The sequence below is a fragment of the Ranitomeya imitator genome, chromosome 6 (genome assembly GCF_032444005.1).
Source record: "Ranitomeya imitator isolate aRanImi1 chromosome 6, aRanImi1.pri, whole genome shotgun sequence".
NCBI lineage: Eukaryota > Metazoa > Chordata > Amphibia > Anura > Dendrobatidae > Ranitomeya > Ranitomeya imitator.
Genome location: NC_091287.1, coordinates 307,176,818 through 307,193,908, shown reverse-complemented (window position 1 = coordinate 307,193,908; position 17,091 = coordinate 307,176,818). Strand labels below are relative to the sequence as shown.

At 43.2% G+C, this 17,091-nt stretch overlaps 1 protein-coding gene across 2 annotated transcripts in view; it reads right to left on the bottom strand.

Annotated features, from left to right (window-relative positions):
- The window catches only part of LOC138642515 (enoyl-CoA delta isomerase 2-like), a 71,443-nt gene that overhangs the window by 13,405 nt on the left and 40,947 nt on the right, over nt 1–17,091 (bottom strand). For both annotated transcript variants that reach the window (XM_069730718.1, XM_069730719.1), the window contains exons 6-8: nt 5,068–5,170; nt 4,426–4,546; nt 2,689–2,778 (exon numbers count right to left, since the gene is read on the bottom strand). In XM_069730718.1, the coding sequence (XP_069586819.1) occupies nt 2,689–2,778; nt 4,426–4,546; nt 5,068–5,170 (314 nt within the window). The remainder of the gene's footprint in view (nt 1–2,688; nt 2,779–4,425; nt 4,547–5,067; nt 5,171–17,091) is intronic.

Below are 17,091 nucleotides of genomic sequence, written 5' to 3'. Positions count from 1 at the left end.
ACCCAAATCATGGCAATAAAACAGCAAGCCCTGTCCAAAAACTATCAAACGTTACAACGCTCAGAATATGTAACACCTTAAAAAATTATTATTTTTTTAATAATGTAATAAACATGAATAGGCTGTTTTCAGATTTTATCATTGTAACGGAACAGTAAATGGCACAAAAAAAAAATAAAGGAAAAACAGGATGGAATTGTAGTGTTTGCTTTCTATTCTATTGTATCCTCACACTTAGAAAAGAATATATACAGTATATATATATATATATATATATATACATATATATATATATATATATATATACACATATACATATACACACACATACATACATACACAGTACAGACCAAAAGTTTGGACACACCTTCACATTTAAAGATTTTTCTGTATTTGTGACTATGAAAATTGTACATTCACACTGAAGGCATCAAAACTATGAATTAACACATGTGGAATGATATACTTACCAAAAAAGTGTGAAACAACTGAAAAAATGTCTTATATTCTAGGTTCTTCAAGGTAGCCACCTTTTGCTTTGATGACTGCTTTGCACACTCTTAGCATTCTCTTGATGAGCTTCAAGAGGTAGTCACTGGGAATGGTTTTCACTTCACAGGGGTGCGTTGTCAGGTTTAATAAGTGGGATTTCTTGCTTTATATATGGGGTTGGGACCATCAGTTGTGTTGTGCAGAAGTCTGGTGGATACACAGCTGATAGTCCTACTGAATAGACTGTTAGCTGCTTTTTTCTTGCCATAATACAACTTCTAAGTAAAGAAAAACAAGTGGCCATCATTACTTTAAAACATGAAGGTCAGTCAGTCCGAAAAATTGGGAAAACTTTTGAAAGTGTCTCCAAGTGCAGTGGCAAAAACCATCAAGCGCAACAAAGAAACTGGCTCACATGAGGACCGCCCCAGGAAAGGAAGACCAAGAGTCACCTCTGCTTCTGAGGATAAGTTTATCAGAGTCACCAGCCTCAGAAATCGCAGGTTAACAGCAGCTCAGATTAGAGACCAGGTCAATGCCACACAGAGTTCTACCAGCAGACACATGTCTACAACTGTTAAGAGGAGACTTTGTGCAGCAGGCCTTCATGGTAAAATAGCTACTAGGAAACCACTGCTAAGGACAGGCAACAAGCAGAAGAGACTTGTCTGGGCTAATGAACACATGGAATGGACATTAGACTAGTGGAAATCTGTGATTTGGTCTGATGAGTCCAAAATTGAAATCTTTTGTTCCAACCACCGTGTCTTTGAGTGACGCAGAAAAGGTGAACGGATAGACTCTACATGCTTGGTTCCCACCGTGAAGCATGGAGGAGGAGGTGTGATGGTGTGGGGGTGCTTTGCTGGTGACACTGTTGGGGATTTATTCAAAATTGAAGGCATACTGAACCAGCATGGCTACCACAGTATCTTGCAGCGGCATGTTATTCCATCCGGTTTGCGTTTAGTTGGACCATCATTTATTTTTCAACAGGACAATGACCCCAAACACACCTCCAGGCTGTGTAAGGGCTATTTGACCAAGAAAGAGAGTGATGGGGTGCTACGCCAGAAGACCTGGCCTCCACAGTCACCAGACCTGAACCTAATTGAGATGGTTTGGGGTGAGATGGACCGCAGAGTGAAGGCAAAAATACCAACAAGTGCTAAGCATCTCAGGGAACTCCTTCAAGATTGTTGGAAGACCATTCCCAGTGACTACCTCTTGAAGCTCATCAAGAGAATGCCAAGAGTGTTCAAAGCAGTCATCAAAGCAAAAGGTGGCTACTTTGAAGAACCTAGAATATAAGACATAATTTCAGTTGTTTCAAACTTTTTTGTTAAGTATATAATTCCACATGTGCGAATTGATAGTTTTGATGCTTTCAGTGTGAATGTACAATTTTCATAGTCATGAAAATACAGAAAAATCTTTAAATGAGAAGGTGTGTCCAAACTTTTGGTCTGTACTGTATATATATGAAAAGATATTACACACATACATACATATACACACACACACACTGTACATACACAAACACATCACTATAGATGTGAATGAAAAAAGCCATGGTGGTGCGGGACCCCTCTTCATTTACAGTAGCACAGCACCAGGCAGGCATATCTAAGATAAAACAAAATAACCCCTTCAAAAAATAGGGGTCAGTTTTTGTTATCATTCCCCCTGCTCCTAAGTATTTTGTTTTTTATATTCTTTTTCTTTGCCATACAGTTACAGACATATGGTCTTTATTTGGTGCTAATTTTTCTGGTCTTCACCAAGGGCCATTGCTCGTAATGTAATTATTCAGGGCAGCCTAAAGACATCCCAGAGAATCCTTTGAGCCACATCCCCTTGTACAGACCATAAAAATGAGCACTAGGTAAAGACATCCATACCACTGGAACTGTATGGCGGGTTTTTAAAAACAAACAACATAAACCTCGGGGGAGCACAGGGACTAAAAAGAGCAAAAACTCTTTACAGTTTACAAGTTTTATCATCTCCGCAATCTTTACCCAGTGTCTGTTCATTTGGCACAGGCGCTGAAGTAAACTTTAGGCAGGGAAAAGAAAAAAATAAGACATAAAATGAGTATAACCAGTGATCACGTTACTATAACACCTTCTAATTTACATGCTGTAAGTTTTGATGGAGCCATAATTTTTATGGAGTCAGCCAGATAATACTCACCTTACTTAGACCCATAATACGTGGGAATGTATATGATGAACAACCCTCTGGGCTTTGTCCTAACTGGCTGAAGGGAGTGTGAAAAGTGGCCTGCCAAAAGAATCAAACAATACATTTCACATCAAAGTAGAGAGAGCTAAATTAGAACATATCAAAAATGATGGAAATAGGAAAAAAAACAAATATTCCATGCAGAGGTAGCAGTTCTAGTAAAAGACAAATTGTAAGGACATCTGCTCACACGGCAATCAATCCCAATGGTATCAAAGAGGTAGGAGGTTTCATGAATGTCTACAGTTAGAATGTGGTTTTCATTCACTCCAGTACTCACTAGTGACACCATGGCCAATGTTCCCTCTAAGACACGGCAGCTGCTGAGCCATACAGTGAGGAAGCTCAGCAATGTTCCATCAAAGGTGGGCAACAGTCTGACACCCATCAGGTATCATATTCTACTTGATAGGTACAATACTGGCTGGGTGTCTGATGACGTGCTGCAGCGTCTCTCCACATCAAGAGTGAATGCTTGTGGCCATATGCTTTTCTACACTACTTAGATTAGCTTTGAAGTGATAGGCACATTGGCCTTGGTGCTGAGCCCGTGACACGGAAGCTCTGATCAAACGGGGCTTCTCCAGCTCACCATGGTCGACATCCTTGGAGACTCGGAGCATGGAACCACTGTGTCAGGGTGTGGAAGAATCAAGGAAATGATGAGGAATCCAGCTCAACTAGATAGTGAAAAAAAAACCTTTCCTTTATTCACTTGGAAAATGTGTTCAGTGGAGGATAAAAACATCAGCGATTACAAAGGATAAAATGCGATATCAACGCGTTTCTGGTGACCAAGCACCCTTAGTCATGATATCCAATGTGTAGCTTGTCTTGCATTTTTATACTGAGCTCCGGTGAACACACTGGTACAATAATTAATTAACATAATTGCTGAGCAAGGTGAAAGCGCATGAAAGGGAGTACAAATTAAAAAATAAAAACAAGTACTTTGGCTGGATAGAAATACAATATAGACAATGTGTTATTCACAATATTAAGTAGTTTTTGGATTATAGATCCTGTTACATAAAAATAGCAGCAAAAATATCACTATCACGTTGAGCTGGATTCCTCATCATTTCCGTAATATTTTTTTTTGGTCTTGCAAAACAGATGCAATGCCTTTTCACAAAACACACAAAATTGACCCGTTAAGCACTAAGACATTATCGTCCCCCAACTATAAAGATGCCATACTAAACGAGAATCACAAGCATTGTCAGAAATGTTACCCCAGTCAAGTACTGGTCTAACATTTCTGGAGTAAGTAATGGAGTAACTTTTGATGACTATGGAAGCTATGTCCCAACCAGTCCATGCAGACCCACATTGGCATGAAAATTCCCAAAATTCACAAGTCTGACCATGACACATGGATGTGTGACCCAGACCTTAAAAGTGCAGCCGTTAGCTCTGGTTGGTGAACAGGACAAAAATATGACTAAGTGAAGTGTGTCTGCACCGCTTAGGGAACGCTGAATGTGGCCCTATAAATTCACTAATGTATCGAATTCTCAAACACTCCATAGCACACCACAAAAATAGCAGTTTCTAAATTATTTCCTAAATACTGGAAGTACGCAATGCCACAAAAGGTAGAGGGGGGAAAAAAGTAAAGTATTTTAAATGAAGGTTTTTGAACACTTTTGCCCCTTTATGACCATCTCAGAACACAACACTTACCCTGTCAGTGGCGTAGACAAGGTCAAAAAGTCCTAATATTGTCACTGAAATACCAACTGCAGGCCCATTTACAACAGCAATTAGAGGCTTAGGAAAATCAATAAATTTGCTGACAAAAGCCCTACAAAAGGAGAAATGGAATTTAATAATAAGAAAAAATAATTGAAAGATAGAAGAGATATTTTAACATCTTCAAATTTAATCTAATAATTGTTGAGACATCTTATATATGATGGTTCAGTGGTCAGCACTGCAGCCTTGTAGCACTGGGGGTCATGGGTTCAAATCCCACCAAGGACAACATCTCTAAGGAGTTTTCATGTTCTCCCTGTGTTTGCGTGGGTTTCCTCCCACACCCCAAAGACATACGGATAGGGAATTTAGAACAAAACCAAATTGGCAGGCTAGATTGATGGAACTTCCATCAAATGAATAAAACCTATAAACAAAGGGAAGTTTTATGCCAAGTATAACCATTATATTGAAATCTTTATTGAGACATATACCCACATAAGGTTAAAAAGTGAATAGTTTGATATAAATAGAAAAATAGATATAAATGCAATTGACTTTACACTTGAACAAACTTTGGACAAGTTTCTGAATAGGAGATTTTGTGCATGTAAAAGCAGATGTACTCACTCCAATACGACAGCAGAATCCTTTGCCATCTTCTCTTTGCCTTCAGGTGGAATATTGGTAAAATTATTCAAGTCATTGCCGCTGCAAAAGTAATCCCCAAACCCTATAATAAAACGAAACAAAAACAGCAGCTAAACTATAAGAGGATGTCTCAAGACAAAAACCACCTATGTTTTCTCTCAGCTCCTGAAACCTACTGCAATCAGCTGTTACTCACAGGGAGGTTACACGCAGCCATACAATAAAACAAGAGGCGACTATGTAATTCATGGCTGTGCTGGGTCCACTCGAGCTGCACTTATTTAACAGCTCTTTAAGGCCCCAGTTCAACGGTTTACATCAGAATTCCAGCATTAAGCAGGGGTGGGACAGGTGATGATGAAACACGCCTGGTAAATTCAATGCAGGGGTGGGACAGGTGATGATGAAACACGCCTGGTAAATTCAATGCAGGGGTGGGACAGGTGATGATGAAACACGCCAGGTAAATTCAATGCAGGGGTGGGACAGGTGATGATGAAACACGCCTGGTAAATTCAATGCAGGGGTGGGACAGGTGATGATGAAACACGCCTGGTAAATTCAATGCAGGGGTGGGACAGGTGATGATGAAACACGCCTGGTAAATTCAATGCAGGGGTGGGACAGGTGATGATGAAACACGCCAGGTAAATTCAATGCAGGGGTGGGACAGGTGATGATGAAACACGCCTGGTAAATTCAATGCAGCGGTGGGACAGGTGATGATGAAACATGCCTGGTAAATTCAATGCAGCGGTGGGACAGGTGATGATGAAACACGCCTGGTAAATTCAATGCAGGGGTGGGACAGGTGATGATGAAACACGCCAGGTAAATTCAATGCAGCGGTGGGACAGGTGATGATGAAACACGCCTGGTAAATTCAATGCAGGGGTGGGACAGGTGATGATGAAAATCCGGATTACGTACCGGTAATGCTCTTTTAATGAGTCACGACAGCACCCCACATGAGAGAGAGGGATCCGCCCATAGGAACAGGAAACCTACAGAATAAAAGGAGGCGGTCCCCTCTCCTCCTCAGTTTAGTTTACAGAGTATAAAAAGGGAACCGCAAAAGTGTTAGTATTCATTCTTATTCAATAACATAAAAATTTCTTAACCCTATACAACCATTACTTCTCTGAACTTAAAGAAAAGTGCTGTGCATAATTTAGGGAGGGTAATACATGGGTGCTGTCGTGACTCATTAAAAGAGCATTACCGGTACGTAATCCGGATTTTTACTCTTCGTCACGACAGCACCCCACATGAGAGATTTTCAGAGATTCATTATTTGGGTGGGATTACTGTACTGAGCACAGCTCTACCAAAGGTCAAATCAGAGGAAGCAGAAAGGTCAAGTCTGTAATGGTTGTAAAAGGTAGAAGGTGAGGACCAGGTTGCGGCCTTACATATCATATGGATCGGTACATCTGCATGTTCCGCCCAAGAAGAAGCCATGGCCCGCGTGGAATGCGCTTTAATCCCCACTGGTGGGATTTCGCCCCTTGATGTGTAGGCTAGACAGATGGCTTTTCTAATCCATCGAGAAATGGTAGCCTTTGTGATCCCATATCCTTTCCTCAGGCCCTGAAAGGAGATAAGCAGAGCCCTACTCTGCCTCCATGTTTGAGATCTCTCTATATACGTCAGGATAGCTCTTCTGACATCTAAGGTGTGCAACCTATGTTGTTCTGGGTTTACAGGTGTATTAAAAAAGGAAGGCAGAATTATCTCCTGAGATCTGTGATAGGTGGATGCTACTTTAGGGAGGTATGAGGGATCAGGTTTTAGGACAATTCTATCCTGAAATACCACTAAGAAAGGCGGGTCTACTGATAGAGCCTGGATATCACTAACCCTTCTAGCTGAGGTAAGGGCTACCAATAAGGCGACCTTGTATGTTAGGACCTTTAGAGGTATGGCATCTAGTGGCTCAAATGGGGAGTCAGTTAAGGCCTCTAAGACTAAATTCAAATCCCACGGAGGTAGACGGGGAATATGGACCGGATTGGAACGTTCACAGGATTTGATAAACCTGGAGACCCATTTGTTGGCTGCTATGTTGTCCCCATACAAGGCTCCTAAAGCTGAGATCTGAACTCTTAAGGTGTTCACCGATAAACCTAATTCTCTTCCTCTTTGTAGGAATTCTAGAATCGGAACTATCGGAATCTGCTTAGAGAATGGTTTTGTATGAAAATCTAAGAATTTCTTCCATACCCTGCTGTACAATACGGTGGTAGATCTTTTCCTACTCAACAATAGGGTGTTAACTAGTTGTTCCGAGAACCCTCTAGATCTTAACAACTGCCTCTCAAATTCCACGCCGTCAAGTGAAGACCTTTCACTTGCGGGTGGAAAAATGGGCCCTGAGACAGCAGTTCCCTGTGTGAAGGAAGGATCCATGGATCGCAAAGAGACATGCTCTGGAGACACGAGAACCATGGTCTTTTTGGCCAGAAGGGCGCAATCAGGATTACTCTGGCTTGGTCCCTCCTGATCTTCCTGATCACTAGAGGTATCAGAGACATTGGAGGAAAGGCGTATGCCAGTTTGAAGCTCCAAGGATGGTGAAGAGAGTCCAACATATCTGGGTGATCCATGAGGTTCAGGGAAGCGAATGTCTTTACCTGTCTGTTGTCTCTTGTGGCGAACAGATCTATTTGGGGTACGCCCCATGCTTCTGTTATCATGTTGAATATGTCCTTGTTTAATGACCATTCCCCTTGTCGTAGCCTGTTTCGGCTGAGGTAGTCCGCCTTGGTGTTTTCTGCTCCTTTGATGTGCAGGGCTGTTAAGGATGGAAGATGAACCTCTGCCAACTGGAGGATGTTTGCTGCTACATTCATCAGGGTTCCTGATCGTGTACCTCCCTGACGGTTTATGTACGCCACTGCGGTGGAATTGTCTGACAGAACTCTCACATGCTTTCCCTGAACCTGTGGAAGAAAATGATTTAGGGCATATTCAACTGCTTTTAACTCCTTCCAATTTGAAGAACACTCCTGCTCCGCCTGATTCCAGGTGTCTTGGATCAGACTATCTTCCATATGTGCGCCCCAACCCACAGGGCTGGCGTCAGTGATAATTGTTTTGGAGGGAATTATCATCCATGGTACACCCCCTGAAAGGTGATCCATGTCTAACCACCAGCTCAGGGATTCAATTACGTCACTGGAGAGAGTGATTTTACCCTCTAAATGTACTTCCTTCTGAATGGATAATATTTCATACTGCAATTGACGGGTATGATATTGAGCCCACAGTACGGCTGGTATACATGAGGACAGTGATCCTAGTAAGGACATGGCCTTCCTCAGGGTCATACGGGGCTTTGATACTGCCTCTGACACCTTTGTTTGAATAATTATTTTCTTTGACTGTGGCAAAAAACTCCTCTGACTTACAGAATCTAGTTGAATTCCCAGAAATATCTGGATGGTGTCTGGATTCAACCTGGATTTTTCGTAATTCACGATCCAACCTAGACCCTGCAAGGATGAGATCGCATTAGATAACCGCATTTCACATTGGTATCTGGAATTTCCGATAACAAGAAAATCATCCAGGTAGGGTATTATAAGAGTGTTTTGCTGGCGTAAGTGAGCCATCACTTCTAGGATCACCTTTGTAAAGATGCGGGGAGCCATAGAAAGCCCAAAGGGCATTGCTACATACTGGAAGTGACGAACCTGTCCTGCCAGGATGACTGCTACCCTTAGATACTGCTGATGTTCGGCATGTATAGGAAGATGATAATAGGCATCTTTTAGGTCGATTCCGGCCATGACACACCTAGGAAACAAGAGCTTGATGGTAGAACTAATAGACTCCATTTTAAAAGTTCGATTATATAGAAAGGAATTTAATTTCTTGAGATTAATGATGGTTCTGAATGAACCATCTGGTTTTTTGATCAAAAACAAAGGGGAGTAAAATCCCCTTCCTCTTTGATCTTGGGGAACCTCTACCAACACTTTTTTAGATAGGAGAGAAATAATCTCGGACTCTAGAGCCTCTTGTTGTTCTTTTCCCTTTGGAGATGTTATTATAAAAGAATCCCAAGGGATTCTAAAAAATTCTAATTTAAGACCATCTTTTATAATGTCCAGGATCCAACGGTTGGATGTTATATGTTCCCACTTGGATAGAAAAAATTTTAATCTGCCGCCTACTTCAGGGTTAGCGGTACTTGCCACGTTTTGCGTTGTAAGACCCGGTAAACAGGGCTCCTTTTTGCTTAGGGTCTTTCGCCTCCCAGCGATCCCTTTGCTCAAATGGTTTCCTGGAAAAGGGTCGTCTCCTGAATGCTCTCCTGTAAGACGGAAGATACTGATTAGGAAAACCTTTCTTCCGTTCTCCTGCTTTCTTTAAGATCTCAACCAGAGTCTTCCCGAAAAGGAACTCACCCTGGCAGGGGAGCGCACAAAGCTTTGCCTTTGCCTGTGCGTCCCCTTTCCAGTTCTTCAACCAGAGTGCTCGCTGGGCTGTGTTTGTTAAGCCGGCTGACCTGGCTGCTAGGCGTAGCGAATCTACTGAGGCGTCTGCCAGGAATGCTACAGCCTCCTTCATCAGAGGGATCTTTGGTAGAATGGAGTCTCTTGCAGTTCTACCTCTGATCTGCTCCTCCAGTTGTTCCATCCAAACCAGCAGAGATCTCGCCGTACAGGTAGCAGAGATGGCTGGTCGGAATGCCCCTGTATTGGCCTCCCAAGATTTTTTAAGCAGGGCCTCTGCTTTACGGTCCAACGGATCCGTTAGCATCCCTGAATCCTCTACAGGCAAGACTGACTGTTTTGAGGTTGAGGCTACAGCTGTGTCCACTTTTGGCACTTTCGACCAAGTATTCAGCTCCTCGTCGCTAAAGGGATATCGCCTTTTAGAGGAAGATGGTAGAAAACCTCTGGCGCTCTGTTTGTCCCACTCTTTTTTAATTAATTCTTTAACGGTTGCGACAACGGGAAAGGATCTGCGCTTCCTTTGTCCTAACCCCGCGAACATAATGTCCTGAGCTGATTTTTTCCCTTTCTCATCAGGGCACCCCATCGTGTTTCTGACTGCTTTTACCAGGCTGTCCACGCTGCTGTTAGGTAGACATAACCCCCCTTCATCTTCGGATGAACTCGGCCGAGTTTCCGACTCATCTGAGGACTTATGCACCTCCTCCGATTCTGGATTTTCCGGAGATGGGGATCTGCTAGGTTGGCGGGAGCTAGAGATACTAGCCTGTGACAGTCCCTGCATCTCTTCTCGAATCATGGCTCTAACGTCAGATGGAGTCATAATGTTTTCCTGACGCAAGGTCAGTATGATGCAATCTGAGCATAACTTCTTCATATAGGAGTCTGGAAGGGGCTGTGAACATAAAGCACATTCTTTGTGCTTGGACTTGTGTGCCTTTTTCCTGGACTAAAGGAAGGGGACATAGGAGGAACATACATCAGCATATAGGTAGAGAAGTCTTTAAACTCACCCAGAGAAGCTGACATGTACCGGATCTGGAGGCGGATTCTTTGAGGGATCTTTTTGCTTGGTGGAAGATCGCTCCTGACGACCACCATCTTTAATGCTGCTCCTGGCGCTTTTCTCCTTACTAGGAGAGCGCTCTGATACTACAAGGTGCGTTTCGTCGGCCGGTGAAGCCATACTCACATCCACACACCGGCCGACAGTAGCGCTGCAGCTTTTAAAAGTGGCGCCGAATCTCCTGCCTCCCCGGCCCGAACCCGGAAGTGCTCCAGCGACTTCCGGGTCAGACGCGCCGCTCATTCCTCCATGCGGCAGCGGCTGCTTATTTAGCCGGCCGCTTTGAGCGCGCGCGCCCTCATGGAGCCAGGCGGACCAGCGGTGACCGGACCCGGACCATGGCCATCCATCAGACGAGGGGGGAGGCTGTACACAGTGGCTCCCCCGCCGCTGCTACTGGAACCGCAGCCCCTGCCGTTCCTTACAGAGACCGACGCAGGCGGGTGCATGGCCCAGGATCTTCTGTAGGTACGTCCTGGGATTCCCATAGGAACAGGAAACCTAAACTGAGGAGAGGGGACCGCCTCCTTTTATTCTGTAGGTTTCCTGTTCCTATGGGCGGATCCCTCTCTCTCATGTGGGGTGCTGTCGTGACGAAGAGTAAAACACGCCTGGTAAATTCAATGCAGCGGTGGGACAGGTGATGATGAAACACGCCTGGTAAATTCAATGCAGGGGTGGGACAGGTGATGATGAAACACGCCTGGTAAATTCAATGCAGCGGTGGGACAGGTGATGATGAAACACGCCTGGTAAATTCAATGCAGGGGTGGGACAGGTGATGATGAAACACGCCTGGTAAATTCAATGCAGGGGTGGGACAGGTGATGATGAAACACGCCTGGTAAATTCAATGCAGCGGTGGGACAGGTGATGATGAAACACGCCTGGTAAATTCAATGCAGCCGTGGGACAGGTGATGATGAAACACGCCTGGTAAATTCAATGCAGCGGTGGGACAGGTGATGATGAAACACGCCTGGTAAATTCAATGCAGGGGTGGGACAGGTGATGATGAAACACGCCTGGTAAATTCAATGCAGGGGTGGGACAGGTGATGATGAAACACGCCTGGTAAATTCAATGCAGCGGTGGGACAGGTGATGATGAAACACGCCTGGTAAATTCAATGCAGGGGTGGGACAGGTGATGATGAAACACGCCTGGTAAATTCAATGCAGCGGTGGGACAGGTGATGATGAAACACGCCTGGTAAATTCAATGCAGGGGTGGGACAGGTGATGATGAAACACGCCTGGTAAATTCAATGCAGGGATGGGACAGGTGATGATGAAACACGCCTGGTAAATTCAATGCAGGGATGGGACAGGTGATGATGAAACACGCCTGGTAAATTCAATGCAGGGATGGGACAGGTTGATGATGAAACACGCCTGGTAAATTCAACATAATTTACACCACTAAATTACACCAGAAATGTGTGCCAGTCCCTAGCAGGAGTAATATTTTTGGCAAAGACACACAGCAGTTGTAATATGCTGTAGTATGCACCTGGATTACTAAGAGGCACATGCCTCTTAATGTGCAATGGAGTCTGTTCATAATAAAAGCATAACCTTGTGCCAGATATGTATGTGACCACTTCTAATGGCGCTCAATAGACCCCACTGATTGATTATTGGAAATCAGTTTCATTTTGCTAGAAATAATGTTGGTGCATGTGTTGCTATCTGTGCAGTTCAATTTAAAAGAACTCCCAGAAAGAGTGTTATTTCTTAATCCTTTATCCATGTGTATGTAGTGTATTCTGGAGGTGTTTAAATACTTTCCAATCCTCTTCTTTTACAGTTTGCAATAACATTACAGTCCGCTTCTGAACCATGTGACAGCTATTCAGTTTACCAAGCTCACACTGCGTCTTCTGTGTGCTTTACCAATGTAACCCAATGAGACTCAGGTGAAGGCGGACAGCACTTCCTCCTGTGGAAGGAATCATGCGTTTGCCATGTGCTAAAAAGGAGCAGGAGCTGCTGGGTCATAGGAAACACAGATCAACTCAGCAGTTCAAGCAGGAGAGAACTTGCTCTGTAGTGTTGCTAATATAGCAACCCTAGTTACAGGGAAAATCAGGAATAATAAAAATGTATTTAAGGGTATGTGCACACGTCAGGATTTCTTGCAGAAATTTTCCTGACAAAAACCAGACATTTCTGCCAGAAATCCGCGTGCGTTTGTTTCCCGCGTTTTTTTCCCAAATGCATAGAATTGCGGAAAAAACGCAGAAAATCCGAAAAAATAATGAACATGCTCATTTTTTTTACCGCAATGCTTTTTTTTTTGCGGAAAAAAACGCATCCATGTGCACAAAACATGCAGAATGCATTCTAAATGATAGAATGCATAATGTATGCGTTTTTAGTGAGTTTTTATAGCACGAAAAAAAACCTGAACGTGTGCACATAGCCTAAAGGAAACCGGTCAGGTTCACGTGCCCCCAGAACCATCAGCAGTGGTGCCTGCATATGTAAATACCCTAAGGCTGGTTTCACATTTGTGGTTTTTTTTTTGCGTTTTTGCAGTAAAAAACGCAAAAAAAGCATGCGTTTTTTCCTATATTTAACATTAAAAACGCATGCGTTTTTTTGCATGCGTTTTGATGCGTTTTTTCTCTGCATGCGTTGTGTTGCAGAAATGCAACATGTAGTAATTTTTGCTGCGTTTTTTCGCGGCAAAAAAACCTGATGTCTATGGAAACGCATGCGCTTTTAAGCACATGCGTTTGTTTGCGTTAAAAACGCATGCGTTTTTATAAAAAAAACAAAGAAAACACACTGATATGCCACCCCCCACCATAAAGGTGATAAAGGGATCCTAACCCTAACGGGATCCTAACCCTATCCCTACCACTACCCCTAACCCTAAAGGGATCCTAACCCTAAAGGGATCCTAACCCTAACCCTACCCCTAATCCCTTTAGGGTTAGGGTTAGGATCCCTTTAGGGTTAGGATCCCTTTAGGGTTAGGGTTATGATCCCTACCCCTAACTATTTCTGTTTATAGTGTTTTTTTTTTACTTTATTTTGAGGATTGGCAGCTGTCACACATTTCTCAGCATGCGTTTAAAAAATGCAAACGCATGAAAAAACGCATGTAAACGCGTCAAAACGCCGCGTTTTTTTCACCACATGCAAAAACGCATGCGTAAAAAAACCGCAGTGTTTGCACGCGTTTACATGCGTTTTTTCACCATGCGTTTTTTTTTTAAACGCATGCGTTTTGAAACGCAAGTGTGAAACCAGCCTAACAGTCCCTGTGTTACATTATACACACACACAAACAAACAGATCTTTAGAAACTGTATTTCTAAAGTCCGTTTACGATACATAAATTATGGCTTTGACTAGTCGAGAGGGATTTAGTACCACCAGACTAGTCAGCCCCCTTAGATGTTATCACACCCCTGTGGACGTGATAACGTAACTTACAAGCGCTGATGTCATCACCCACAGTGGCGTGATAACATCTAAGTGGGCTGACTAGTCTGGTGACACTAACGCCTCATCGACTAGTAAAAGCCCTCATTTACATATCATAAACAGGCTTTAGAAGTACATAAACATCTTTAGAAAAGTACCGTATGTAATGTAATAAAGGGACTGTTATGCGGGTGTTTACATATACAGAAAACTGATGGTGGTTCTAGAGGCACAGCGGACCTGACAGGTTCCATTTAAATGTTGAAACACCACAAAGTCTTTAATGACCTTATAGGCAAAAAGTGATATAATAATAAATAAAAAATCTTGTCTATCAAAATTGCTGTTTCTAGCCCCCGCTCCATCAAAAATAATGGTTAGAGTTAAATGATTGCAATATCCATACACATTTTTTTATTTCTGTGAACATTTTCAATAAATACAGTTAGTAAAAAAAATGCACACTTTAAAACGTATTTCAGTGGCTCTTTGTTGTCATTAAAAAAAATAAAAATAAAGTGAAAAATAGAAATGTGGACAAGTTCTTATGTTCTTTGTGCCCAGTGACATGATCTGAAGACCCCTTTGTGCCTGCCACGGAAACCATGATTTTTGCTATATAAAGCAATACTGTGGTACTGCTGTTTACGGCACAAGTGATCACACAATCACAGGATCAGTTCTGCCTAAGGGGACTAAAATGTAGTATAGAAAAAATAAAACCCACACATTTAAAAAAATGTGAAAAAAAAATTATATTATATATATATATATATATATATATATATATATATATATATAGCTACTATATAATTGTCTAAGGGTCATTTCCGTCTTTCCTTCTTTCTGTCATGGATATTCATTGGTCGCGGCCTATGTCTGTCATGGAAATCCAAGTCGCTGATTTGCCACGACCAATCAGCGACGGGCCCAGTCCGGAAGAAAATGGCCGCTCCTTACTCCCCGCAGTCAGTGCCCAGCGCCCACATACTCCCCTCCAGTCACCGCTTACACAGGGTTAATGCCAGCGGTAACAGACAGCGTTATGCCGCGGGTAATGCACTCCGTAACTCCGCACTGCAATTAACCCTGTGTGTCCCCAACTTTTTTTTTACTATTGATGCTGCCTATGCGGCATCAATAGTAAAAAGATCGAATGTTAAAAATAATAAACAAAAAACCTGCTATTCTCACCCTCCGTCGTCCGACGATGCGCTCGCTCCTGCCGCCATCTTCCGTTCCCGGCGATGCATTGCGAAATTACCCAGAACACTTAGCAGTCTCGCAAGATCACTAAGGGTACCGTCACACTATATGATTTACCTACGATCACGACCAGCGATACGACCTGGCCGTGATCGTTGGTAAGTCGTAGTGTGGTCGCTGGAGAGCTGTCACACAGACAGCTCTCCAGCGACCAACGATGACGGTAACCAGGGTAAACATCGGGTTACTAAGCGCAGGACCGCGCTTAGTAACCCGATGTTTACCCTGGTTACCAGCGTAAAAAAAACCAAACAGTACATACTTACATTCCGGTGTCTGTCCCTTGCCGTCTGCTTCCCGCACTCACTGACTGCCGGCCGTAAAGTGAAAGCACAGCACAGCGGTGACGTCACCGCTGTGCTCTGCTTTCACTTTACGGCCGGCAGTCAGTGAGTGCGGGAAGCAGACGGCAAGGGACCTGACGGACACTGGAATGTAAGTATGTACTGTTTTTGTTTTTTTTTTACATTTACGCTGGTAACCAGGGTAAACATCGGGTTACTAAGCGCGGTCCTGCGCTTAGTAACCCGATGTTTACCCTGGTTACAAGCGAACGCATCGCTAGATCGGTGTCACACACACCGATCTAGCGATGACAGCGGGAGATCCAGCGACGAAAGAAAGTTCCAAACGATCTGCTACGACGTACGATTCTCAGCAGGATCCCTGATCGCTGCTGCGTGTCAGACACAGCGATATCGTATGGATATCGCTGGAACGTCACGAATCGTACCGTCGTAGCGACAAAAGTGCCACTGTGTGACGGTACCCTAAGTCATCTGGGTAATTTCGCAATGCATCCTGGGAACGGAAGATGGTGGCAGCTGCGCGCACATCGCCAGATGTTTGGTGGATCTACGCTGGATCCCCGCGGGTGAGTATATAACTTTTTTATTTTAATTGTTTTTTTTAACAGGGATATGGTGCCCACACTGCTGTATACTATGTGGGCTGTGTTAGATACCGCGTGGCTGCTATATACTACATAGGCAGTGTTATATACTCCGTGGGCTGTGCTATATATTACGTGGCCAGTGTTATATACTGCGTGGGCAGTGTTATATTCTACAAGGCTGCTATATACTGCGTGGGCAGTGTTATATACTACAAGGCTGCTATATACTGCGTGGGCAGTGTTATATACTATGTGGGCTGTGTTCTATACTGCGTGGGCTGTGCTATATACTGCGTGGGCAATGTTATATACTACGTGGCTTCTATATACTGCGTGGGCAGTGTTATATACTGTGTGGCCTGTGTTATATACTACATCGCCTATGTTATATACTGCGTGGCTGATATATACTGCGTGGCCTGTGTTATATAGTACGTGGCTGTTATATACTGCGTGGCCTGTATTAACGCATCGGGTATTCTACAATATGTATGTATATAGCAGCCACATAGTATATAGCACAGGCCACGTAGTATTTATCTGCTATATACTACATGGCTCCTATATACTACGTGGCCTGTGCTATATACTATGTGGCTGCTATATACATACATGAATACATATTCTAGAATACCCGATGCGTTAGAATCGGGCCACCATCTAGTATGTATGTGTGTGTAAATATATATGTATATGTGTGTAAATATATACAGTGGGGCAAAAAAGAATTTAGTCAGTCAGCAATAGTGCAAGTTGCACCACTTAAAAAGATGAGAGGCGTCTGTAATTTACATCATAGGTAGACCTCAACTATGGGAGACAAACTGAGAAAAAAAAAATCCAGAAAATCACATTGTCTGTTTTTTTAACATTTTA